This window comes from Girardinichthys multiradiatus, chromosome 9, assembly GCF_021462225.1.
Source record: "Girardinichthys multiradiatus isolate DD_20200921_A chromosome 9, DD_fGirMul_XY1, whole genome shotgun sequence".
Lineage (NCBI taxonomy): Eukaryota > Metazoa > Chordata > Actinopteri > Cyprinodontiformes > Goodeidae > Girardinichthys > Girardinichthys multiradiatus.
The window spans coordinates 4,052,807-4,078,089 of NC_061802.1; the positions used below are offsets into that span (position 1 = coordinate 4,052,807).

A 25,283-nucleotide genomic window follows, 5' to 3' on the forward strand; every position below is an offset into this window, starting at 1 on the left:
TGCAGAATCATCCGAGTATTTCTGCAGATGACAGGAGTCTGTCTTGTACTGGAAGTCTGAGGTGTACAGAGTGAAAAGGAATGGTGAGAGTACAGTTCCCTGTGGTGCTCCTGTGCTGCTGACTACCTGGTTAGACTCACAACCCTTCAGTCTCATAAACTGTGGTCTGTTTGTCAGGTAGTCTTTAATCCAGGAGATTGTTGAGGCCTCCACCTGAGCCTTCTGGAGTTTCTGACAAAGCAAGTCAGGTTGGATTGTATTAAATGTGGAGAAACAACTGAACATCTCCTTAGGACCAGAACGGCTCTGTTTGGGTCCTGATTTTTTCTTCACCAACGCTGCTGGTGGTCTTGTTCACACCTGGCCCGAGACCAGTTTGTAGCTGAACTGCATCAACATTTCTCAGTCAGTACGTGAACAAGGTCTCAGAAGCATCACAGTGCTGTGTTAAACATGCAAAAAAACAGAAGCTTGTCATTATAAATTTCTTCATTACAATAAAAAGTAATGGGATTCCTTAAACTGCTGCGTTGTCTTTGTTTCAAATAGATGTAATAAATGCAAGGTTAACACCTGGGTTACTGCAGTTTTATATTTACAAGTTAGGTAAACAAAACAGAAAAAACACTAATATGTTGGTGATTACAATAATTAAAGTTAATGCCAATGTTCTGCCAATGTTCATGTAGGTTTTTCTAGACTCAATCTTGAAGAAGAAAGACTAATGACCCAACATCCTTCCAGGGATGAAAATGTGGGTTTTGTGATGAAGAAGAATCATTAGGACATGACATCAGGACTGAGAAGTTTCACGTTTACCTGATTCCCCCATGTAGTTGGAATCGTGACTTTGAAAGTCACGGGTTCCTCACCTGTCTGACGCTAAAAATCCAGCATGGCTCTCATATGTATAGGGTGTATGTAATGTAGGGATAGCCACAGTAATGAACTAATTATTTCCATGTTTGATGATTTCCATTACATTAAATCATAAAACTGGGCTGCAAGATTTGCAGTGGTTACTGCTGCTGCCTTGCAGCAAGAAGATCCCAGGTTGAAATCCCTCCCTGGGCTCTTTCTGCATGGAGTGATAACCAGGTAACTTCTTCCATGACATTTCACACTCCATGACTTCACACATTTCTGATGCTTACTTGCCCATTGCTGGTGCTTTCAAAAGTAGACTGGGGCCTGCATAGGCACATTGTCCGGTCTGCATGTATTTTAACAACTTTCCATTAGAACCCACATTACTTTATTTAACAATTTGAGGTGATGTGCATCATGACTGTCACCTTGTTGCGGGCTTACTACTGTTCACTCTTTGTACCATTTCAATAGATATCGACCACTAAAGTCCAGGAACACCCTACACGAATTGCATTATTGAACATGCCCTCATCCAGCCATCACAATATGGGCCCTGCTTCTCACACCTCAACTTTGAGGATAAATGTATTCCTGCTGAGATAAAAGATAATCAGGGATATTTACGTCACCTGTCAATGGTCATTATGTTATGCCTAATGCGTGCAACACTTTCATTTTGACCGAATGAATCGGAATTAAAATAGTAAAGGTATTGATGCAAAGTGATCATTTATGCAATTTGATTTCTTTTGTTGAGCGTCATCATTGTACTACTGACGTGGCATGTGACGCCATGACGCACGGCTGGTTACGCGTGGCTTCCGGTGTCGTGATTGCTAGCTTGTGTTCTTCAGACTCGGCTCGTTTTTCTGTATAAAGTAGGAAAAATACGCTGCTGGCGGGCTGAGCCAGACCCAAAACGTATCGGAAAGCTTTCAAAAGACCCATACACCTGGGTAAGCTCTGAAAAATAAGGCTGCGGTTTGCTGTGGTGGTTTAAAACATAAAGCAGAACTTCATTTAATTATTTGCAGAACCAAACTATAATCTGTTGTTACCTAACGTTACGTTAATTACTACATTCAACAATATCTTACGGTTTACTTTACGTCTTCGTTCAAAAATTCGGCTTATAATTTTACTACTAGGCTGGTCTATTAGCTTTGTTTTCCTCTGTGTTGCTGCGGGGGCGACTGGAAAATGGATTAGCTGGTAACTTGACAACTATAATATACCTGGATAGATTTTGTTTTACGGAATCTTGCAACAACATAAAAAAGAAAAAAAAGAAAAAAGAAATATCTATAGTCTTGGTTAAACCAGGTGTGAATAACGATTTCACATTTTCGGTACCTCGGTTTTAGAAAGTGTCAAATTATTCCGACTCCTTTATTCTGCAGAACGAAATGTATGCAGGCAAAAATGCATCGCTTTGGTAATCAGGTTAACTGCACGAAAGCTGGAGGCACTGTTGTTCTGTTTTTAAGTTCTTTATTTATTCAGTGTTTCAGATGGAGATGGTGGACCACTGCTTGTGAAAATGAATATTGGCTCTAAAAATAAGAAACGGGTGGTTCTGCCCAGCCGACCTGAGCTACCCACTGTGGATCAGATCCTGGAGGACATCAAAAAAGCTGCTCCTGATGATCTGGTTTTCAGCATCCTGGAGAAAACTGAACAAGGCGAGTCCACACAGAAGACATTAAACAAACTATTTATTCATCTTTTACACTTCTAGCTGTGCTACTACTATAGAGACATCATGCTGTTCCTGTCTGATACTGATTTCTGGTTTCCTTTGAGGTCAGACCTTCCTAATCTGGTCTTTTTTCTTTAGGAATATAGTGAATAAAAGAGAAGAATGTCACACAGGCCTTTGAGGGATGTAGTTGTTTTGGGTCAGAAAATGAAGGCATTATAAAAGCGGTGCACTGATCAGTTTTCTGGCTGAACACCGATCTTAAAAAAAGCCTGACCTGCCAATTTTGATTTTGGCCGCTACTGATTTTAATTTAGAACTGACGCTGTCAGGTGTTACAAGGTCATAATACACTTTCAATGTTCCAAACTTATTTTTATTGAAAAACATTGAACAATACCTGTGAAACTATACAACCTTGTTTTAACTGCACATGAGGCAATGCTCTTAAATTCAAATGAAAAGTTTAGAGCTTTGCATTTCATTTAGTCTTTCATTTTTCACATTTTAAAAAGAAACAGAACTTGCACCACAGATTAGACAAGTAGATAAGTTTGGTGGATAAGATCAGTTTCACATTAAGAATCGGCCAATCAACCAAAAAGTAAGGAAATCGGGGCTGATGAATCGACCGGCCGATCGATCGGTAATAGTGGGAGTTTTTAGTTTTGATGTATTTAATGAACCAAACCATCAAAAAGTTACTATTATTGTTGTTGTTGTTAGTATTATAATTTTTATTCTTTTATTTGATCTGCCAATCACCAGTCAGAGAGGAAATTTACTGATTCAGACCCCTGGCTGATTTATTGCTGCATCTCTACTTTGAAAACATTCAGGGACACAGATGAAAGTTTTTTTTTTATTCACACATCAAAACAACGCTTACATCATTTCAGATTCATTTGTTTCAGCATCAGCCTTTTTTCTTAACTACAGAGACAGTTGGGTTACAGCATGCACCTTATTAATAGGTAGAAGATCCCTATAAATTCCTGAGATGTTTGTTTGGTTCCACCATTTTCTGACCAACCTGCTGATATATATATATATTTGCACCTTCTGTGTTAAGACTCGTCCCGGCCTGCATACAGCGAGGCGGAGCTGCGTTTCCAGCAGTGTCGTCGGTATTTGGAGCTGAACGATCAACAGAAGGAGGCTCAGGGTCATTTGCAGAAACGGAGGGAAGAACTGCAGGCGGCGGGGGAAAAGCTGTATACAACGGTGGAGGAGGTCATGGGTCAAGTTTGCTGACTCAACATTTGAGACTCTGGTTCTTCTCTCGGGACACTTTCACTGAACTCTTCCCATGGAAACCCTGACAGAGCTGTGCAGGGGCCTTTGAGTCAGATGCAGTGGGACAAACAATGTTGGCTGACCTTTGACCTCACATCTAAGACATGTGAATGGTCATGAAGTGCAAAACAAATAAAAATGACAAAATATATTGAGAAAGAATATTCATTTATTTCAATATTGGATTTTCATGTATGTGCAGAACTCTATTCTTTTTATTTTTTAAATGAATATTAAATAAAGTTCAAGCATAAAGCAGTGTACATAAAATAAATATATGAAAACAAAAATAAAACTGATGATGAAAATAAGGTTGTAGGATTTTTCATCCTGATCTTTACTGCTTTACTTTTATTTATGTGAAAAACAAGAAATGAGCGTGAACTGGTTTGTTTTTTGTGGATTCGGTTCATCTAAACTGAACTGAACTTTTTGTGAATGAACAGGAACCACAAGTCATAGGATTTGATTTTGTATTCCATGTCCTGAAGTTCTGACTTGCAGCTTGTGGACCAGACTGGGTTCACATGGATCAAGTTTCAGGAGTTTTACATCTAAAGAACAAACAAATTAGCTCCAAACATAAATTCAGATCGAACACAAGACTGTTAAACGAGACTTCCTGTTCTACAGAAATATGGCCTCGAGTCTCTGGAACATAAGGAGCACTTTCTGTTTGGATGTTTCAAGATGAAGGGCAAAAACATCTCTCTCTCCTTTTCCTCACAGAACCTCCTCCTCTTCCTCTGCTGCTATCTGACTGACTGCAAAACACAAACAAGAAATTCTTTATTAATTTTGTGGATTTCTACAAATGTTGCTCTAAATGTCAACAATAGTGTTTAAATGCAACTATTTGGGGATCAAATGGATCAAGAAAAACAGACGGGACCAGCGTGTTGCAGCTTTCTAACATACTGTTACCTTATAAAGGTTTTTCTCTTTGACTGGCATGAAACTCAGATTTTAAAATGTTTTAATGACCCATCTTTTTTCTTTGGGTTAAAATTGACTCGATACCCTGTTAATGTGGATGGCACTGCCACCTGCTGGTTGGCAGCCAAATCTTTGTTTTAGGTCATGGAACACCATAATTAGGATGCTCATTCAGCCAAAAAGCCATAATGCAGAAACTGCTAATTCTCACTTTGTTGCTTCAAATAGGATTTAAGAGGGAAAGTAGCAGCGGAAACTAATCAGGTAAAAACAGTGCTATGAAAATGATTTTTCCCTTACAGATTTCCCACATTTTTGTTTTTTGTCACACATAAATGTTTTGGACAAACACATTTTTACATCAGGCAACGACTAGAGTGAATCAGCAATTCAGTTAGAAAAAGGATTTCGTTTAAGAGAGAGAAAGCTTTCCAAGCCTGCCTGTATTCTTCACACAGGACAAGGTTGGTTTGAGCTTTTTCTTCCTCAGGACATAAAAATAATCTTTTGCAAACTGTTTTAAATATGTATTAAATATTGGACCAAAATAACTAATGTTATCTTGGTCCAATATTCAATAATGGATTTTTAAAATACCAAATGTATTGTTTTTGCACACTTTATCTTGCATATATATATAATTCAAGAACCTAGAATCATTTTTATTATGTTCTGATAAATAAAACCCTAAAATTTGTTTACCATGATTGACTCCACACTGACCCTTGAACCTGCGACTTTCTATAATGTTATCCGTGAAACCATCATGCAGACCTGATTTTCAGTTTATTGGAAAGCAATGCAACTTTGATTAATGACTTACCATCAATCTACACCAAGTTCTTTCTGAAGTGCAGGCAAACAACAAAACACATAAGCAAAAATGTAAAATAAGAACCATTTAAGTGAGAAGAAACAGAAGCCTTTACACTCACACACTATGCTCAGCTTCTGAGATTCTGGCTCTATAAGGTTCCTCTCAGCAGATAGCAAAGCCCATTTAAAGCTACCAGAGCCGTTTTCCACATGAAGAGCAGGATTATTTTGTTTCTTTTACCTGCAAACGTCCTTCTGAGAAACCTGGAAGACTGAAATGATGTACAACAGGTTTTGGGAGCATTAATGGTAACTGATAATGTTACGTGGGGGAGCATACTGGTTTGCTGGTGAGCCTGAATGTTAGTTTCTAGTGTGCTGCAGAGGTCACATGTGGTTCTGCTTTGTTCTCCAAACTATTGCTGCTAATGTTTGGACCTTTCTCACAAAAGAAACTTGTGTTCATGTGAAAAATGGCTCTGGTTTAACAAAACATTGTTAAATGTAACTCCACCTGACTAATCTATGTCTAAAATAGACATGTTATGCCTTTTAAGCTTTCTGCTAACAGTTGGAAAAGATTTAAAGCCCAAATAAAATGCAGGAGCGGTTCTGGCATTAAACAGTAAGAGGACCCGTCAGGTGTCGTTGGAGTTCTGGTCTACAGAAGAGAAACATGTATTCAGGAGGAGGTTCATCTCTGCATCACTAAAGACGAACCCCACTCTGTCGTTCCAACATTAAACCAGTTCTTTCTGACCACACCACATGTTCTTTACGTTTACTAATCTGTTCAAGCTAAAACCAGATCGCTTACCACCCTGGTCACCCAAGAAAAGGCTGGGAAAGGTGACAAAAACCATGGGATTACAAGATTTATGCAAAAAAGTTTCTTACATGTTTATCAAAAGTTAATTAACGTAAAAATATTAATAATTCTCTGTACGGAGGACTGAAAGTTTCATGATTTATGCAGGTTTTCTATAACTGCCCCAGCAACAGCAGCTTATCCTCAAAAGGTGATTTACAACTTGACTTTAGTGGCTAGAAAATAAAGTTTAAAAAGGAAGAAAAATACTCTAGAACATTACAAAGGCAAATAAAATATTTTAGAACCTTAAAGGACCCAAAATCATTAATAAAATGGAAAAAGTAAAAGCATGTCCCAATACAATTTTAGATTAAGAACAAATATCTTTGAAATGAAAGCATTTCATAATGCATTTCAACAAATTCATTAAAATCTAAAATATTTCTAAAACAATGCACAAAAATATTATAACCATCATGGCTGGAAAAAATATAAACGTTTCAATGAAGAAGTAAAACATGGAATCTTAAAAGCTCTTGTTCTGTGAGCCAGGACAGGTTCTACAGTCGGTACCTAACCCAGCATGCTTTCTGCCGATGTACTGTCCGTGTAACTCTGGTAGGAATAAAATTCAGAAACCCAAACCACAAACATCAGCTCCCAACAGGCCGGTACCGAAGCAGTTTTTCTGTGTGTATTCCATGCTAGCAAAACTGCATCTATCATTCAAAGCTGCAGTAAACTCCTCCCAGTTCTGTGAGGACCAAACAAGCTGAGGAAGAACATGAGGAAACGGGTTCTACTTACTCTTCGTTCTTCTGCGCTCGGCTCACATGGAGCAACTCTAGCATTTGATGTTTGTCCAGATGAACTTGGTAAACTCTTAGCCTGGGCAACAGGTGGCATTGGTGTCACCAGAGTTTTATTCTTCACCAGAGTAGATAGGACTGAGGAAGAAGATGATGATGAAGAAGAAGTGTTAACTTCCACAAATAGGAGTGAATGGATTTCTACTGGTCCTACTTGTGTTGGGCTGTCCTACCTTCTCTGGTGAGGTTCTCAGCGACGTTCATGGCCTTCCCGCTGAGGTCACTGACCATGTTGTCCACCGTGGCCTCATGGCGGAGGAAGAGGGGCCGAACCACTTTGTTGTAAATGATCTGGGAGCCATTCCACGACATCGGAGCCATGCACCACAACAAGAACAAACACTGGAAGCAAACATAAGGAATATATCCTGAATTATTGTCCTCCGTTTCTAGGACTTTACATCCACTTCCAGTTCCCAGAAAAAAGTACTTATTCTAGTTCAGAAAAAAATCTCAGAGGTTTGCCTTAATGAAAGAAAAGGTGTACAGTTTTTTAACCTTTTAGGTCGAATGTTTTCTATTTTATTGGTCTGGAAAATGTTTTTAGTTTTTTTTGCAGCAGCAAAAAGGAGAACCTTTGCTGTATTTAGTTGAAGGAACAAGTCTGCCCAAGTCTGTTTTTAAGTAGAGTCGCTGGATGTGATATGATACTATGATATTAAAACGAAAGCAACAAAACGTGGCTGATTAAAAAAAAATACATTTTCCATTTAAGAAGATATAAATTAGTCACTGAAAATCTAAAAAAGTTTCAATTTGCATCAGCTTCGTTTGCTGGAGGGACAAATTTGTACCAGTGTTGAACTGCGGTTGGCGGCCACACAAACTTAGGAGCTGTATTTGCATGACACACGATGAAAGTGTTGGTTTATGACATCTTCTTTCCAATCTGACCACTCAGCAGACAGAGGAATAGAAGTTGGGCCCCTGTCATTGCTCCCTGGATGCGTTCTCACCTTAAAGGCGTAGTAAAATGGGAACCAGTAGAGGAAAATATCAGAGAAGAACTCGCCCAGGCTGAAGACACCGTACACCACCCAGTACGTCAACCATTTTGTGTCGTCTTCTTTGCAGGGACTTTCAATCGCTTTAATTCTGCAGAAAACCAGAACATGTTTTAAAAGGGGGCCGCTACTGAATAAGACATTTACTTAAAGCCCAACTCAGACGGGACTGAAGGAAACAGCTGGTGGAAACGTTAGTAGACAAGGTTCAACATATGTTTCTGTGATTGTGAAAACTGCTTCCTGATGCTGTGTGAATGAAAATTAATTAAAAACTCATGTTAAAAAATATATTTCCAAAGTGCATGCATGTAACAGAGTTTTAGGTGCACAGTGGGGATCTGGGTAACGTACTGTTAGCTGTACTGGACAATAAATATGATTGGATGCGTGATATATGTAAAGGATTACGTACAATGAAAAAATGATGGGATATCGTTTGGTTGTTTTGGTGCATTTTCAATGAGGAATTATGGATATCTTACAGGAGAATGTCTATAGATATAGGTTTAGATGCTACAGACTGTAATAATAAATTATTGTATAGGTGTGAACAGTGCAGACTGGATAATTGTAATTATGGCTAGAAATATTTATAATGTGAAAAAGTATTTAGATATTCTAGATGGAAATGTGTAATATATATACTGTATTACTCAAATGCTTCTTCTTCCTGCTCCTTTTTGAACAGAATATGAAGGTTTGATTATATGTGTGAGTATTTTTCCTATTATAATTGTTACAAAATGTATTTCTGGTTGTGTTAAAAAAAAAAAAAAGATTTTATTTATCAGTTCACTCACATACCAGCAGGTTCTTTCTGATCAAATGTATTTTTGGCTACAAACATTCAGTTATTACATCTGAGATTTCTTAGAGACGGTAAGAACCTGTTATTGTTTGATGCTGGAAAACCCAGCTGAGGACACAAGGTGGTTATTAAAATTAAAATAAACTCAGAAATCCAGTAAAGCTACACCTTTGCATCCTACATCCTCTCTTGCATTTTTCTAGATCACCTAAAACAGGAACCCTAAAGGTGAAAGTTCATCACCAGCCCTCATCTCCAAATACAGCATAAAATGTCTGAGCAGTGGGAAATTGCTGATTGAAAACTGTTTCTATAATCTTCTGCCAGTTTTGATCTCAATACATTTGTTGCACAAATAAAAACCTTCATTAGAAAACATGTTTGAATGCATACGATCTCCCTAAACTCTGAATGCCAAGGGAAATCTTTTATGGCTATTTCAGACCAACCAGTCATTGGGCTTATTTAGCCTGAAAAATGGGTGCAAAGTTAGAATTTATTTTGTCCATCCCATATTTCTTGTACGGAATCAGCCAAAACACAGATGATAAATGTTAAGCTTGATTAGACATCAATTAATGTCTTCATGTTGACGTCTTTTGAAAGCAAATTATCTTTTCTATTTTGCAAAACAAAAAAAAGACGGATTTTTATTTTACTCACTCTTGTACTTGTACTCGTCATTTTCAGCTTTATCTGGGACCGGGTCGTGGGGGCAGCAGACATAGTAGAGTGACTCCTCTCCATGTGGAGGAGCAGTGGCTGGGCACTCCCTATCTCTAAAGGAGTGCCCAGCCACCCTGTGGAGGAAGCTCATTTCAGCCGCTTATATCCCGGTTTTTGTTCTTTTGGTCATGATCCAAAGTTCATGGCCATAGGTGAGGGTAGGAACATAGACCGACCGGTAAATCGAGAGTTCGCTTTTCGGCTCAGCTCTCTCTTCACCACAATGGACCGGCACAGCGCCCCCATTACTGCGGCAGCCGCACCGATCCGTCTGTCGATCTCCCGCTCCATTCTTCCCTCATTCGTGAACAAGACCCCAAGATACTTGAACTCCTCCACTTGAGGCAGGAACTCCCCTCCAACCTGAAGAGGACAAGCCACCCTTTCCCGGTCGAGAACCATGGCCTCGGACTTGGAGGAGCTGATCTTCATCCCAGCCGCTTCACACTCGGCTACGAACCACCCCAGCGCATGCTGTAGGTCTTGGCTAGAGGGGGCCAGCAGGACCACGTCATCTGCAAATCCACTGGTCCCCAAACCAGACCCCTCCGGCCCTCGACAGCGTCTAGAAATCCTGTCCATGAATATTATGAACAGGACTGATGACAAAGGGCAGCCCTGCCGGAGTCCAACATACACCGGGAACAGGTCCGACTTAGTGCCAGCAATGCGGACCAAACTCCTGCTCCGCTGGGACAGCGGATGGCCCCTAATAAAGGCCCATGGACTTCATACTCCTGGAGCGCCCCCCAAAGGGTACCACAAGGGACACGGTCAAATGCCTTCTCCAGGTCCATAAATCACATATGGACCAGTTGGGCAAACTCTCATGAACCCTCGAGCACCCTGTAGAGATGTGTAGATATTAATACGCATCTTCGTTAGATCTCTTTTCCACATTTTGAACAGAAGATTTCTTTTTAAAAGTGGATCAGATGCTATTAGAAATCCAAAAATATAATAAGTCAAGAGGTGAGTGATCTATTGATGTTGCAAGACCTCAAGTCTGCAACGTTTTGCTCCTTCAAGGCTTTTAAATCTTTGAAAACACTTTTTTTCATTCGTCTTTATCCCCCAGTGTGACAACAAATATTGTTTTTATACTTTCATATGTTGGTGTGCTTTTTATTTATTTATTTGTTTTATGTTATTGTTTTTAGAATGGTTTATGAATAAAGGACAGTTGGCTTTTCTTCATATCAGGGTTCAACCGCATGTCTTCTTCAGTGTTTTGAATGGGAAACTTTTCCATTTAACAAGCAAGGTTTGCTTTCAAAATTATGAGGAAATTGCCACTTATCTTCATTTTCAATCCTGTTCAGACATCTAGAGATATCTTCATGCAGATTCCTTAAAGATATTCAAACAAAAGGCAAAGCCATCTTTAGTTCAGGAGGATGTGGAGTCATATGTATGAACCTGTTATGCTATGTTAGCTAAACCGATCACCGATCGTCACATATTCAAGGAAGATGAAGCATGACACTTGCCTCTACAGTTGTAGAAGGGTTTTCCAGAGGGAAACAATGAGAGCACACCTTGTGCCCATACAACTAAAGATTGATATTGTAGTGTGAAGGTGAGGCAGTGGTTTTCCTACAGTTTTTTAAGCTTATAAGCTACCAAATCCCAAAGGCCCAGAAGAATGGATGTTTGATGCAGAAGCTTGCGGGGTTTTTTCCTTGGCATTCATTATTTTAGGGCAATAGAGAAAACACAGTCTCCTACATTCATATAATACACTTATTGTTCCTTGTTCAAGAGAAGGTGCTGGTTTTATTTAGTTTCTACCAGTTATGAGCTTACATGCTAAACAGCTTTACAGTAAAATGGACATACCAGCCTTGTAATGAAAGAAACACAATTAGCAATAATGTAGGAATTACAGTATAATCAAATGCAGTTTATAAATTCCTCTGAACCTCAATCAAAGATGTCACAGATTAAATATAGTGCACATTCATCCTATTATATAACATTCTTCTGTTAAAAATGATCTGCTAAAATCATCACTTGGATGTAACCTGGCTAATATGAGACCTTGCCACTTTAAGATAAATAGGCCTTCACACTGGCATGTTGTGTCAGAGCATCAACAGAAAAACGGAAGGAGGAAAACTCACGAATAATATGCTGGATAGACGAAGCCAATCAGGTTGCAGAGGAGCGAAGCACCATACCCATATACCAGATAAAGTCCAGTCAGTGAGACAGCTCCTGAACAAAGATGCACAGAAGAAACACATTACATCTGACATGGGTTTAAAAACCATCGCTGTCTTCAGTTCAAAACCAGCCATATCCTGGGTTTTAATGCTTTCTGTGCAATAATTTTGCTCTCAAACCGTTTTTGTCAAACAACTACAGGATTTAGTAATCATAACATATAAAGTATATGTGTCCTGTGATGGAGTGGCGACCTGTTCATGGAGTACCCCGCCTCTCACCCAATGACAGCTGGAGATAGGCACCAGCTCCCCTGCACGTATGAGTGGGTAAAGATGAGATGGATGGATGGATCGATCGGTGAGTGGGTGGGCATGGATACCAAAGTATGCCACCTACAGTATATCTTGAAAATGTTCCCCAACAATATTTTTATACAGCTAAGCAAATGGTGCTTTACAAGTGAAGCTTCTCTGGATATGCTTTAAACGATGATACATAATAAAATCCATGGGGATTGTCCACTGATTAAAGCTGAGCGCACACACATCATCTTCTAAGGACCCTGTAATTAACTGCTTCTCCATGTTACTTCTTATGCTTTCTTATAGGTGCTCCACACCAGTTGCTTATTCACCACACCTTTGAAAGTCTAGGGACTTCATAGCGAAATGCACTACTGGCAACAAGCTAAACGTGCAAAGACAGCTGTAAATGGTCCTATTGTTTTTTGTTTGAAGACAGAACTTTGGTTTTGCAGATGTTCGAACCCTAAACCAAAGCTGTATAAAAGTAAAGAAAAAGCAACTTGCAGCGTACTCATGGACAATAAGTAGTGAGAAATCCTTCCTACCTCTGATCAGCTTACGTTGCTGTTCAGTCATGGAGGCCGTCCTGCTCTGCTGCCTGTCTCTATGGATAATCTGCTTTAACACCACTGTTCAGAGTGGGAGACAGCAGCCGCCAGGCACCACATGCTGACATCATGTTCCGCTCACTGTGTCATTGATCCACTTCAGGCTCAGTACGCTGCTGTTTAACGCTCACAGGATTTTCATAGAGAGCTGACTCTCAGAGAGCACTCTGACGTCTGTGTTTCCCTGAATCTTGTTCTGGTAATGGTCCTGCCATAAAGGTTTTCACTTTAAATGCCTCAATACACCTGGTTCACATTTATCAGCTATTTTATGGCTTCTGCAAAACTTGATGACAATTTTTTAAATATTTCTGTTCCTCGTTTGTTAAGATAAGATAGAGTATTGATCTCACAATGGAAAAATTCACTTGTTACAGCAGCTTCACACAAGTAGGGTACAAGTCATAATAATAGAATAAAGGTAACTTATGTACAATAAATAGTGGAGGTGATTGGGATTGTGCCAAAAAGGGTTAGGGTAGGGTAGGTAAAGCAATCTGTTCAGCTTTGAACCAATCAACAACAAATGTCATTTTGAAACCCTCAACATTCCAGTTCATATCCACCAACATACCATTTGAAAAAAAAAAAATGATTGCTTAAATTCCAATTTAATCCATGCTACAATACAAAACAGTCAAATATAGTTTGTAATGTCACTTTATGTATCTTAGCATGGTTAATTATCATTCAGCAAAGTTGTAATATTTAGTTAGCATATGGTATATTCATCATATTTAGCACATGGCATAGTAACATATTTAGCATAGATAGTTTACATGTGGTACAGTTATTGTACTTAAGTATGTAGCATGTTTAGCATTCTTAGTTAGCAAGCAGCAAAGTTGCCATACTTGGTTAGCATGTAGCATAGATAGCATGTTTAGTTGGGGACAAGAACAATTAAGCATTAATTAAAGGTACAAACAACAAATGCTTATTCCACATTCATAGTGTTCAGGTAAAGTGTAACTGAATCTAACCATAATATTGAATCATCCAGAAGTCAGTCAGTCAGTCATTTTCTACCGCTTATTCCATAGTGGGTCGCGGGGGAGCTGGTGCCTATCTATATCCAGAAGTTATTTTTGTAATTGAACAAAGCAGATTAACCAACAGCTTCTAGTTTACCTATGGCGATGAACTTCTTCTTGATTCCAGTCTTCTCCTCCACCTTCCCCAGAATATCTGTGACCACATTCTTCTCATTGAGAAACTTTTCGGCTCTGTCCTTGATGGAAGTGAAGATGTTCAACAGGCCCATGTTCCTCGGTGATATCCTCTGAAATAGCAGAGGAGAAACCTGTGGTGGAGGCAACCGAAAAGCTGAGAGATAATCCTCTGTCAGAAACAATCTGCTTTAATCAAGAGGTAAAGCTATGACGGAGGGAGGTGGATCACGTGAGCATTAGCCAGTAAATACAAAAGTTAGACCTTTTTAATACCTTACTGGTGACAAAACTGCTGGGTATTATTTCCAACTTCAGATTAGATTGTGCAGGAGTCGATGAAACCTACTGTCTAGGGCATTACTTTGGATTCCTGTACCAGTGTGAAAGGTTGGAGTTATTTATAACAAAGACCACTATATATTCCTCTGATTTACAAATGGAGGTCTTCCTTGTGTTTCCTGAAGTAGTGGTTTCCAAAGTTGGGGTTGTGACCTCACCTATGGTTTTAAATCAACACGTGGGGTCTTGAGACCATCTTATTACTTTGTTTAATTTTGTCAGCAGAAGTTAAAATAAATAACAAAAATACAAATGGTAAAGCATATTTGTTCTATAAATGTTAGAAGAGCTAAAACACAATACCTACAATAGACTGTTGATCCTGTTTGTTTTGTTATTTTACCATGTTTTAACTCAGAAGAAGTGCTTGTAGTAGAAGTGGTCACAAGTCTCATCTGTTATTTTGTGGGTCAGAAGCTGAAATATTTTGGAACCAGTAGAATGGGAGGTAGATGTTTAAGTTCTCTCTTGTGAAAGCAGCTCCCAGTTTTTGACCATGAATCAAACACCCTTTCTACTCCTAAAGACAGGGCTTATAATTTTCTATTTTTGCAAAGGCATGTTCATGAGCTGGGTTGAGTAAGCTGGGTCCTGTAGTTATACAGCAATGGGGTTACACTGGTGGATGACTGGATGGATGAAGCACATTTTCTTTCCATTTATAGTCCATGGGACTACATTTGCTTAAAGTAAACAAAAATCTGCAAAAAAATATTTCTGAGCATTTATGTTGAAAAAAACTTTACATTCTTTCCTTTCTTTTCTTATCTTATATTTGTAGCAAAATTAGTACTGTTAGTGTTATTATGTGAGTTATTATTCTTTTTGGTCACGAAGCTTAGTTAGCATGTGGGAAGGTTATCAATCTTAATTAGCATGGTGTAAAGTTAGTTAGTGTGCATATTTAGCATATAGTACAGTTATGTTGTTTTAGCATTTAGTAGAGACAGCACACTTCTTTGCATATTAAGATCTTTATCATGCTTAAATGGTGTCTCGTTAACTTCTCATGGTGGGTTACCATATCACAAAGTTATAACGCCCAGACAACACTTAGCATTAATAGCATAATTTTGATAGTCAGCATGTAATTAGCATGTAGATAGCATTCTTCTTTATTTCTGAATAACGTCCCCATGCCTAATTTGCATGCAGTAAGTGTATCATGCTTAGTATGCATGTAGTTTTTATGCTTAGGCAACATGTTGCTCAGTTAGTTTGCTTAATTAGAATGTAGCGTAATTATTATGCTTAGTAAATTTAATAACTATAACTCCTAGACATCAAGTAGTGTGGTTAGCATGTAGCAAAGTCTTTGTGTTCCTTCTATTTAATTAGGTTTTTTTAAACAAACTGCCCACCCTGAGCCTGGTTTTGCTGGAGGTTTCTTCTGATTTATAATGATCTGTTCCTCTCTAATGCTGTCTGCCATATTGTGCATGTTCTGCATGTAAGACTGAGCTGAACTGAAGATTTGTGCAGTATTTTATTTTATAGATTTGCTTTTTATATTCACTCATATGAACTGAACAATATTAAGTTTGTTTGATAATTTGATTTAACTGAACTATACTGAATATGAATGTATGGACTTTGTATGTATGTGGAGTTGAGTTTGAATCTGAGCACAATGGATCTGTTAATTGTGGTAAATTAAATTAATTGGGACTTCAACGCCCACGTGGGAAACGACAGTGATGCCTGGAGAGGCGTGATTGGGAGGAATGGCCTCCCCGATCTGAATCCAAGCGGTGTTTTGTTATTGGACTTCTGTGCTAGTCACGGATTGTCCATAATGAACACCATGTTCAAACATAAGGGTGTCCATCAGTGCACTTGGCACCAGGACACCCTAGGCAGGAGGTCAATGATCGACTTTGTTGTTGTATCATCATCGGCCGCATGTTTTGGACACTCGGGTGAAGAGAGGGGCTGAGCTGTCCACTGATCACCATCTGGTGGTGAGTTGGATCCGCTGGAGGAGGAGAAAGCCGGACAGACTTGGCAGGCCCAAGCGCATAGTGAGGGTCTGCTGGGAACGCCTGGCGGGGCCCTCGGCCAGGGATGTATTCAACTCCCACCTCCGGGAGAGCTTTGACCAGATCCCGGGGGATGTTGGAGACATAGAGTCCGAGTGGACCATGTTCTCCGCATCTATTGTCGATACTGCTGCCCGTAGCTGCGGCCGTAAGGTCTGCGGTGCCTGTCGCGGCGGCAATCCCAGAACCCGGTGGTGGACACCGGCAGTAAGGGACGCTGTCAAGCTGAAGAAGGAGTCCTATCGGCTGTGGTTGGCTCCTGAGGCGGCTGACGGGTACCGTGAGGCCAAGCGTGCTGCGGCCTGGGCTGTGGCAGAGGCAAAAACTCAGGCCTGGGAGGAGTTCGGTGAGGCCATGGAGAAGGACTACCGGTTGGCCTCGAAGCGATTCTGGCAAACCGTCCGGCGCCTCAGGAGGGGAAGCAGTGCTTCGCCAACACTGTTTATAGTGGGGGTGGGAGGCTGCTGACCTCAACTGAGGACATTATCGGACGGTGGAAGGAGTACTTTGATGATCTCCTCAATCCTGCCATCACGCATTCCCTGGTGGAAACAGAGGCTGGGGACTCGGGGTTGGACTCTTTCATCACCCAGGCTGAAGTCACCGAGGTGGTTAAAAAGCTCCGCGGTGGCAAGGCTTCGGGGGTGAGATCCGGACAGCCTTGAGTACCTCAAGTCTCTGGATGTTGTTGGGCTGTCATGGTTGACATGCCTCTTCAACATTGCGTGGCGGTGTTGGGCTGTCATGGTTGACATGCCTCTTCAACATTGCGTGGCGGTCGGGGACAGTGCCTCTGGATTGGCAGACTGGGGTGGTGGTCCCCCTTCATAAGAAGGGGGACCGGAGGGTGTGTTCCAACTACAGGGGGATCACACTCCTCAGCCTCCCTGGTAAGGCCTACGCCAGGGTATTGGAGAGGAGAGTCCGACCGATAGTCGAACCTCGGCTTCAGGAGGAACAGTGTGGTTTTTGTCCCGGCCGTGGAACACTGGGCCAGCTCTATACATTCTACAGGGTACTCGAGGGTTCATGGGAGTTTGCCCAACCGGTCCACATGTGTTTTGTGGACCTGGAGAAGGCATTCGACTGTGTCCCTCGTGATGCCCTGTGGGGGGTGCTCCAGGAGTATGGAATCGGGGGCCCTTTATTAGGGGCCATCTGGTCCCTGTACGAGCGGAGCAGGAGTTTGGTCCGCATTGCCGGCACTAAGTCGGACCTGTTCCCGGTGCATATTGGACTCCGGCAGGGCTGCCCTTTGTCACTGGTCCTGTTCATGGGAGTGGTGGCCTAGTGGTTAGAATAGGAGGTTTGTGTTCCAGAGGGGACACAAGGGGCCAGGTTTGTATCCCACAGATTACCACTCTGGGTTCCTGAGCAAGACCCTTAGCCCCAGAATGCTCCCTGGGCACTGCACAATGGCAGCCCACTGCTCCTTGTAAGGGATGGGTTAAATACAGAGGACAAATTTAATTGTAATGTACATGTGCAATGACCAATAAAGATGATTATTATTATAACTATTATGGACAGGATTTCTAGACGCAGCCAAGGGCCAGAGGGGGTCTGGTTTGGGGACCAGTGGATTTCGTCTCTTCTTTTTGCAGATGATGTGGTCCTGCTGGCCCCCTCTAGCCAAGACCTACAGCATGCGCTTTGGCGGTTTGCAGCCGAGTGTGAAGCGGCTGGGATGAAGATTAGCTCCTCCAAGTCCAACCAGGAAAGGGTGGCTTGTCCTCTTCAGGTTGGAGGGGAGTTCCTGCCTCAAGTGGAGGAGTTCAACTATCTCGGGGTGTTGTTCACGAGTGAGGGGAGAATGGAGCGGGAGATCGACAGACGGATCGGTGCGGCTGCCGCAGTAATGGGGGCGCTGTGCCGGTCCATTGTGGTGAAGAGAGAGCTGAGCTGAAAAGCAAAGCTCTCAATTTACCGGTCGGTCTACGTTCCTACCCTCACCTATGGCCATGAACTTTGGGTCATGACCGAAAGAACGAGGTCCCGGATACAAGCGGCTGAAATGAGCTTCCTCCGTAGGGTGGCCGGGCACTCCCTTAGAGATAGGGTGAGGAGCTCGGCCATCGGGGAGGGGATCGGAGTAGAGCCGCTGCTCCTCCACATCGAGAGGAGCCAGTTGAGGTGGCTCGGGCATCTATACCGGATGCCTCCTGGACGCCTTCCTCGGGAGGTGTTCCAGGCACGTCCCCCCGGGAGGAGGCCCAGGGGACGGCCCAGGACACGCTGGAGGGACTATGTCTCTCGGTTGGCCTGGGAACGCCTTGGGCTCCCCCTGGAGGAACTGGAGGAGGTGTCTGGAGAGAGGGACGTCTGGGCGTCTCTGTTGAGTCTGCTGGCCCCACGACCCGGTCCCGGATAAGCGGAAGACGACGAGTACAAGTAAATTAATTGGGTTGAACTAGACTGTAAATAATTGGATTTTTGGTGTACCTTTACTTTACAGTGTCTTGAGAACATTTTTCATTATGAATTAGTGCTATATATATATTTTGTATTCCCTCCATTGGCTGCCTGTTTCTTTTAGAAATGTTTTTTTGATTTCATTTTTAGTTTTTAAATGTTTAAATGGTCTGGCACCTCTTTATCTCAACAAGCTTTTGCATCCATACATCCCCAGACCAGAAGCTCTTAAATGTTCCCAGAACTCGGCTCTTGACCAGCGGAGACAGAACCTTTTCAGCCGCAGGTCCTAGACTCTAGAACAGCCTCCCTCTTGGGGTCAGGCCTGCTGGAACTTTATTGATTTTAAATCTCTTTTAAAAAACCATCTTTAAACTGGCTTTTAATTGCAGAAAGCATGACCATTAGGCCAGTCCTTGTTTCTTCTTTGCCTTTTATTATCAATCTTAAATTTTATTGCTTATTGCTGTTTTATTTTGTTGTTTTTATCTTTCTTATCTTTCTTTAGTTTTTTATTTACCTGTACAGCACTTTGGTTGTCTTTTGGTTTGTAAAGAGAACATCTTGCTGCTGGGATTCATATTTGTATGAAATATAAGTGTGAGCTTGTGTGAAGTCATTTAGAGCTGGCATATAAAGAAGACTTTGACTGCAGTATGTACAGCTCTGCCTGAACTTTAGCCTTTCAGATCGGATTGACTCATTGCACCCTCCCTCATTCCAGGATAAAAAGAGTTCAGTCAGCTTTGGACAGCAGGTTCTTGCTGTCATTGGACCAACTCATCGGTGAGTCCTATGTTACAGTTTCTGATTTATGAGAAAAGAGAGTCCACAAAGTCTCAACCACTGATTTGTGTGATATTATTCACAGCAGTACAGGAGTTGAACGTTACATATTTTTATGGTGCCGCACCTAAACAAGCAGAACAGAAAGCTGAGCTTATTTAGAAACCCACTACGTCTGGACAACTGCTGCAGGATGAGGTATGTTGTCTCTCTTTTCTTACTTAACCCCTTTCAGATTTTGTATTTTCTTTTTTCTTATCCCCCCTTTAAAGATTTCTCTTGCCTTCTTTACTCCGTTGTCCTTCTGCTAGTTCTAAGCCTACATTGTCTTATATTTCTTATTTTCTTTCCACTTTGTCCTTACCTTCTCTCCTTCAGATATTTATTTAAACACTATTTTGCTGCTGTGCTATAATCTTACGTCTAACCCTTTTATCACATTTCAGCGCTTTTTGGAGTGAGTCAGTCCTGGAATTGAAACTAGTGTCCTTGGAGTGTCATTTCACATGGGATCTGGACATCAGCAGGTCCAAACTGCTCTGTATCCAGGATACGCTGGAGGACATTGGTTTAGAAGAGGGATACTGCTGGCTGGGTCACATTTTTAACCTCCAGGGCTTCATTCACCACCAGCTGGGCCTCATTGAAGAGGCTCGGGGTTTCTTCTGCAGGGCTGCAGAGGCTTTCCGCCAGCTGAGGAACACCGTCTCAGATGAGGGCCCCTGGTTGGTGGTAAATTATGGAAATATGGCCTGGCTGCACCACCAAATGGGGGAGGAAGCACAGACTCGAGAATACTTGTCAAAGGTTGAAGCCCTGGTGTGTGAGTACCCGTCACCATCTCTGGACGACCCCCATCCGGAGATCTGTGCTGAGAAAGCCTGGACTGTGATGAAGTTCAGCACCAATAAGAAGCTTCTGGCTGTAGATTACTTCCAGAGAGCTATCAGGATGCAGCCGGACATGGTGGAATGGCAAACTAGCCGAGTGTTAGCATTAGTAAAAGCCTTTTTGCACCGCAAAGAAAACCTGGACTCTGATATCTTGGAGAAGGTGAAAATAGCCAAAGAGCATGACCCAGAAAACTTGTACCTTACTGCTCTTTACCTGGAAGCACGAGCTCAGAAGGGAGCAAGAATTCAGGATGAAGCACACAAATTGGCCAGACGAGTGTTGAGAAAGCCAGTCAGCAGCTACAGCGGCATGAAGCCTTTACTAAGGCTCTACAGGATCTACGTATCCATGGATGAAGCTCTTGATTTAGCAGAAGAGGCTCTCGAAAGACATCCGGATGCACGCTACATAAAGAGATGTGCTGCAATCTGCTACAAAAGGAAAGTCTTCTCCCAGAGCAACAATCACCTTGAGCGCAACCTGATTGAGAGAGCTGTCAGTCTTCATAAAGAGACCATTGCTCTTTACCCTCATTCTTCACTTAAAATGCAAATATCTTTGGCGAACATATATGCAAAATCAAACCAGCGAGCTGAAGCTGAGGAGCTGTTTGAGAAGCTGCTGGAAGCTGACCTGGATCCTGAAGAAGAGCAGATGGTTTGCAGCTTCTACGCTAAATATTTGCAGTACAGTCGGAAGGAGAGGAACAAGTCAATCACATATTACAAGAGGGCAGCAGTGATACCTCACCAGAGCTTCTATCGGGAGGACAGCATCAGAAGGCTGGAGAAGATTAGTGAAGAGAAACGGCAGCCAATGAGCAGAGATATAGAGGATTTCCTGGTTAATTTGTCATTCTGAGAGCCCACAGTAAACAGAATCTAGATAAAGTTCTGTGTTGTGATACGGGAGAGATGGGTTTTGCACTCACTGCAGCAGGTTTCAGAGGTATTAGGTCCTTAATGTGGGACAAACTGGGTAAATACAAGAAACCAAAAAATCCTAAGAAATGATGTAGGTTTTTAGCTGATATGGAGATTTCACTCTTATTTTACACTTATTTCTGACTCTAAACTCTGCACAGATTTAACAAGCGATGCATATGTTTCCTGCAGATATTTACATTTTGACTGTTCCTTTTACCAACAGGAAAATATTCTTGCGTCAAAGTTACCACATGCAAGCTCTCATATTATAAGACAGTTTACATTCAGAAGTTGTTACTGTTTTTGCTTCAATTAAAAATGGACATTTAAACATCATGGCCTAAAATTGAGAGATTTTTGTTTAAATTACACACTGAAGACCTCAGTTTTATTACAGCATCAAAAACACAGCGTTGCGCTAATTTATTCAATCTTTCATTTCATTCTCACACTCAAAACCTGCCTGTTATGATCCATGTTCATTTAATTAAAAAACATTTTCGTATAAAACTATTCAGGAAGTAATCGGCAACCTTAGTGAATTCTTAGACCCTCCACCAGAGGTCGCTGGTACAAATAATTTGCATCTCATCTCAATTGTTTTGAGTCAAAAGCATACAAGTGGAGTAAAAAGGTTGCAGCAAAAAGCATATATCTCCTAAAAAGGGAAAAGAAATTATTTTAAGTCCCAATGAAATAAACTAAATGTTCAATTTATTTAACTGATTTATTATTATTTTCAAACTGATGGTCATTAATAATTACAGAAACTTAATTTATTTATCCCCAAATATTTTTTTCTGGGTCACTCTCTTTTCTGTTATTTGTGTTAATGTGGTGTTTGTTTTTAAGTTATGCGTTTTTACATATCATTTAGCATATTTAACAGCAAATAAATGTTTAATGACTTAATGTCACAATATCATGCAGTTAAGTATTCAGCATTAACACCTGCGAGCCTTTAATAGTGTTTGTCAATAAAATGTCTCATGACTAAATTTACACTCTGCTTCCACTTATGCTTTGTGGTAGTTTCAATGTAAAAATCTAATCCTAACCTGCAAGTCAGCAGTTAATAGGACGGGTTTGAAGCATTGCTAGGTGAGAAATCTCTTGAAAAGACAGAGAACGTCTTTCGCTCAAATGGGGTCAATAAACAGTTTATGATGCAGAGTATAAAACAAACTCAGTAGAAACTTCCGAGTCACGGTAAAGGTTTATTGAATAACTCAGAATAGATACCCCCTCCCCATTTAAAAAGGAGCTCATTGGTTACAAACTGCAGCTTTAAATATTCCTGAAAACAGAACCTGACATCAGTTTTTTAAAAAGCAGGAGTTGTGTTTGATCAGTGCGCTCAGAAAGTAGCTGGAGCTGCTTCTGTCAAGAGAAATTACCGTCAGGACCGAAAGGTAACAAATGGGTCCAGTTTATGGAGAAAGTGCCGAGTTAAAGCTCTTCCTTCTTCTTCAGTATTATCTGCCGCACCATCTCAACTATCTTTGGGCGGATCTCTTTGACTGAAATCTTCGGCCCCCAAGCGTCCACCACTTTACCGTTAACATCGATGAGGTACTTCCAGAAGTTCCAGTCAGGCTCCTTTCCAGACACATCTGCACAGAATAAGACATGAAGTGTTCAGAACAAATTGTTGAGCTTTTACATTTCAAAAACATGCCTAAAACATTACAGATTTCATGCTTTTCTTTCTTATGAGTAAGGATAAATAACGGAGTCATCGAAGCAAAGCGATCAGTTGGTCTTTCCATATCGGACTCACCTGCCAGGTGTTTGTAGACATTGTTGGCTCCTGTTCCAACCACGGCGATTTTGCTGAATAGAGGGAAGGAGACTCCATAGACTCTTCGCACAAAGCTGTCGATCTCCTTGTCGCTGCCGGGCTCCTGCTGCCCGAACTGGTTGCAGGGGAACGCCAGGACGTTGAAGTGGTGGGGGCCGAAGTCGCGCTGCAGCTGCTGCAGGTCCCTGTAGTGGTCCTCCGTGTAGCCGCACTCACTGGCCACGTTCACCACCAGTGACACCTGAGTCCACGGAAACACTAAATCAGTGACAAATGAATGTGACTCAGCAAGAACTACAATTCTGAAAAGGTTTTTCCAGGGTGGATGGCTGTACAAAATATGACCTCGTTGTTTTTGTTTTGTTTTAAAGAATAAGTTACATGGGTTTGAATTTATCAGGATAGAAGCTGTGGGAAAATCACCCCAGAAGCTTAGTGCTGGCCTTCTTTATCTGTTCCGAAAGCAGTTTTAAATTATTTACCTGCTGGATCACAACCAACCGTGTCCGGGTTTCAACCTTCTGACCCAAACTGTCACGCTCAGATGAAAGGACATTGGTTTAAGATGCTTCAGAAACAACCCAGGAACAACCCAGGAACATCCATGGAAGCTGCTGGAACACCTGTGTTACTGAATCCATATGGACCAAGAGGGTGCGCACCAGAAATAAAGCCCTTGCCTCGAAATTAACACCTTCAAGATGGACTGAAATGTGCAACTGACTGCATGAAAAAGCAAAATGGCTACTGGACAAAGCTTTTATGGTATAACAAGACAAAGACCCAAGTTATTTGGTCGTAATGACAAGAAAATGCTTGCAGTAGTCAAGGCCAGTCTTCAAAGAGCACTGTTAAAACTGTTAAGCATGGTGGTGGTAGCATCATGCTGTGGCATTGTTTCACTGCCAATTAAACAATATTGGTGTTGATTCACAAAGCAGATGGAATTACAAAATGAAAGTATCTCCAAATTATGCTGCATGTGGACATAAAAAGTGTTTGGAGGTCTAAAGATACTGACTGCTAAAAACTACCCAGCACATCCCCACACAGAAAACATTTAAAACAATGTTTTTCTTTCAATTTAAAGAGAAAATAAAAGATTTGTTCAAGCAGCAGTAAAAACAGAACCTAACTGTTTATACACCACATTAAATGCTGGAAAAGAAGCAAAGACTCCAGTTATTACACGTTAAAACATGCAACAACCTCATGCCAAGACTAACAGTCAAAGCAGCTCCGCAATGGAACCACATGGAAAATTTTTTTTTATTTTAAATTTTTTGTTCGCCTTAAATTTAAACGTATTTAAATTTGATGAATGAATGAAATATTTTGTCTTGGATTTTGTTTTTGTTTGCTTATCTTCACAGTCCTCATCTGACATGTGCATTTTGTAACAAAAATCTAAAATTGCAATGAATAAAAAGTGCAAAACTTAATCCTGCAAAGTGAATTATTCCTAAATGGTTCCGGGTAGGAGTTAGTGTTGTGCTTGCAGGTGAAGCTTGGACAGATGTGGTGATCCGTACCTGGCTTGAATGGAATCTATGGAGCTGCTGCAGGCCTCCTGCCACGTAGGCTGCCCTGCAGCCGGCCGGGACGACCCGAACAGGCTGCAGCCGAACCGAACCGAACCGAACCGCAGCGGAGCTACTGTTAGTTACATCTACAGACAACGGACGCTTTCACATGCAACATTCAGGCATGCAGCTGAGTGAGAAGGCTGTCCGTTTAAACTGAACCGGACTCACCGAACCGCGGTACTTCTCCAAAGAAACCAGCTTCCCTCTGCTGTTGACCACTTTAAAAGTATACAAGTCTTTCTGTTTGCTTTCTGTCAGGCCCAGTAATAATAAAAATGTCACGGAGAGCGCAGCGGGAAGCATCTTCACCATAAAACTACACCGACAACTCAACAGAGGAGAGAGAAGAGTCCAACTCCGAACCTCTGTCAAGGTACGAACAGTCAGGACAAGACTTCCGGTGCCTGC

The 25,283-nt window shown here is 41.3% G+C and overlaps 4 protein-coding genes across 8 annotated transcripts; 2 read left to right on the forward strand and 2 right to left on the reverse strand.

Moving 5' to 3' along the window:
* Nucleotides 1–1,667: 1,667 nt before the first annotated feature.
* Nucleotides 1,668–4,176, forward strand: c9h19orf25 (chromosome 9 C19orf25 homolog). Its single transcript, XM_047375268.1, has 3 exons — nucleotides 1,668–1,826; nucleotides 2,374–2,552; nucleotides 3,642–4,176. Exons 2-3 carry the CDS (start codon nucleotides 2,411–2,413, stop codon nucleotides 3,821–3,823), a joined length of 324 nt encoding a protein of 107 aa, XP_047231224.1. The 5' UTR covers nucleotides 1,668–1,826; nucleotides 2,374–2,410; the 3' UTR covers nucleotides 3,824–4,176.
* Nucleotides 4,015–14,236, reverse strand: reep6 (receptor accessory protein 6). Of its 3 annotated transcripts, none has more exons than XM_047375264.1 (8): nucleotides 14,052–14,236; nucleotides 11,962–12,055; nucleotides 8,254–8,392; nucleotides 7,471–7,639; nucleotides 7,236–7,375; nucleotides 6,435–6,457; nucleotides 5,625–5,647; nucleotides 4,015–4,629 (listed from the first exon to the last, which is right to left on the reverse strand). In XM_047375264.1, the coding sequence occupies exons 1-6, from the start codon at nucleotides 14,182–14,184 to the stop codon at nucleotides 6,443–6,445; spliced, it is 690 nt and encodes a 229-aa protein (XP_047231220.1). In that variant the 5' UTR covers nucleotides 14,185–14,236; the 3' UTR covers nucleotides 4,015–4,629; nucleotides 5,625–5,647; nucleotides 6,435–6,442. The 3 variants fall into 3 exon arrangements, with proteins under 3 accessions (XP_047231220.1, XP_047231222.1, XP_047231221.1); XM_047375266.1 differs by lacking the exon at nucleotides 14,052–14,236 and adding an exon at nucleotides 12,858–12,990; XM_047375265.1 differs by lacking the exons at nucleotides 5,625–5,647; nucleotides 6,435–6,457 and having other exon boundaries at nucleotides 14,052–14,235.
* A 5,208-nt stretch (nucleotides 14,237–19,444) lies between these two features.
* On the forward strand, nucleotides 19,445–22,490 carry LOC124874072 (interferon-induced protein with tetratricopeptide repeats 1-like). Of its 3 annotated transcripts, none has more exons than XM_047375262.1 (3): nucleotides 19,445–19,668; nucleotides 19,754–19,866; nucleotides 20,115–22,490. In XM_047375262.1, exons 2-3 carry the CDS (start codon nucleotides 19,784–19,786, stop codon nucleotides 21,421–21,423), a joined length of 1,392 nt encoding a protein of 463 aa, XP_047231218.1. In that variant the 5' UTR covers nucleotides 19,445–19,668; nucleotides 19,754–19,783; the 3' UTR covers nucleotides 21,424–22,490. The 3 variants fall into 3 exon arrangements, with proteins under 3 accessions (XP_047231218.1, XP_047231217.1, XP_047231219.1); XM_047375263.1 differs by having other exon boundaries at nucleotides 19,634–19,668; nucleotides 19,757–19,866; XM_047375261.1 differs by having other exon boundaries at nucleotides 19,446–19,866.
* A 202-nt stretch (nucleotides 22,491–22,692) lies between these two features.
* gpx7 (glutathione peroxidase 7) lies at nucleotides 22,693–25,255 on the reverse strand. Its single transcript, XM_047375267.1, has 3 exons — nucleotides 25,044–25,255; nucleotides 23,269–23,530; nucleotides 22,693–23,101 (listed from the first exon to the last, which is right to left on the reverse strand). Exons 1-3 carry the CDS (start codon nucleotides 25,185–25,187, stop codon nucleotides 22,938–22,940), a joined length of 570 nt encoding a protein of 189 aa, XP_047231223.1. The 5' UTR covers nucleotides 25,188–25,255; the 3' UTR covers nucleotides 22,693–22,937.
* Nucleotides 25,256–25,283: the final 28 nt, after the last annotated feature.

Excerpts from the sequence above, each read along its gene's own strand:
- gpx7 (XM_047375267.1), bottom strand. The coding sequence starts at position 25,187 with ATGGTGAAGATGCTTCCCGCTGCGCTCTCCGTGACATTTTTATTATTA. Across the intron at positions 23,531-25,043 it reads TGGAGAAGTACCGCGGTTCG|GTGTCACTGGTGGTGAACGT; the intron begins GTGAGTCCGGTT and ends CCGTGGACTCAG. Across the intron at positions 23,102-23,268 it reads TGTCTACAAACACCTGGCAG|ATGTGTCTGGAAAGGAGCCT; the intron begins GTGAGTCCGATA and ends TATTCTGTGCAG.
- reep6 (XM_047375264.1), bottom strand. The coding sequence starts at position 14,184 with ATGGGCCTGTTGAACATCTTCACTTCCATCAAGGACAGAGCCGAAAAG. Across the intron at positions 12,056-14,051 it reads GAAGAAGTTCATCGCCATAG|GAGCTGTCTCACTGACTGGA; the intron begins GTAAACTAGAAG and ends ATCTTTGTTCAG. Across the intron at positions 7,640-8,253 it reads CATTTTACTACGCCTTTAAG|TGTTTGTTCTTGTTGTGGTG; the intron begins GTGAGAACGCAT and ends GTTTGCTTCCAG.
- c9h19orf25 (XM_047375268.1), top strand. The coding sequence starts at position 2,411 with ATGAATATTGGCTCTAAAAATAAGAAACGGGTGGTTCTGCCCAGCCGA. Across the intron at positions 2,553-3,641 it reads CCTGGAGAAAACTGAACAAG|ACTCGTCCCGGCCTGCATAC; the intron begins GCGAGTCCACAC and ends TTCTGTGTTAAG.
- LOC124874072 (XM_047375262.1), top strand. The coding sequence starts at position 19,784 with ATGGTGCCGCACCTAAACAAGCAGAACAGAAAGCTGAGCTTATTTAGA. Across the intron at positions 19,867-20,114 it reads GACAACTGCTGCAGGATGAG|CGCTTTTTGGAGTGAGTCAG; the intron begins GTATGTTGTCTC and ends ATCACATTTCAG.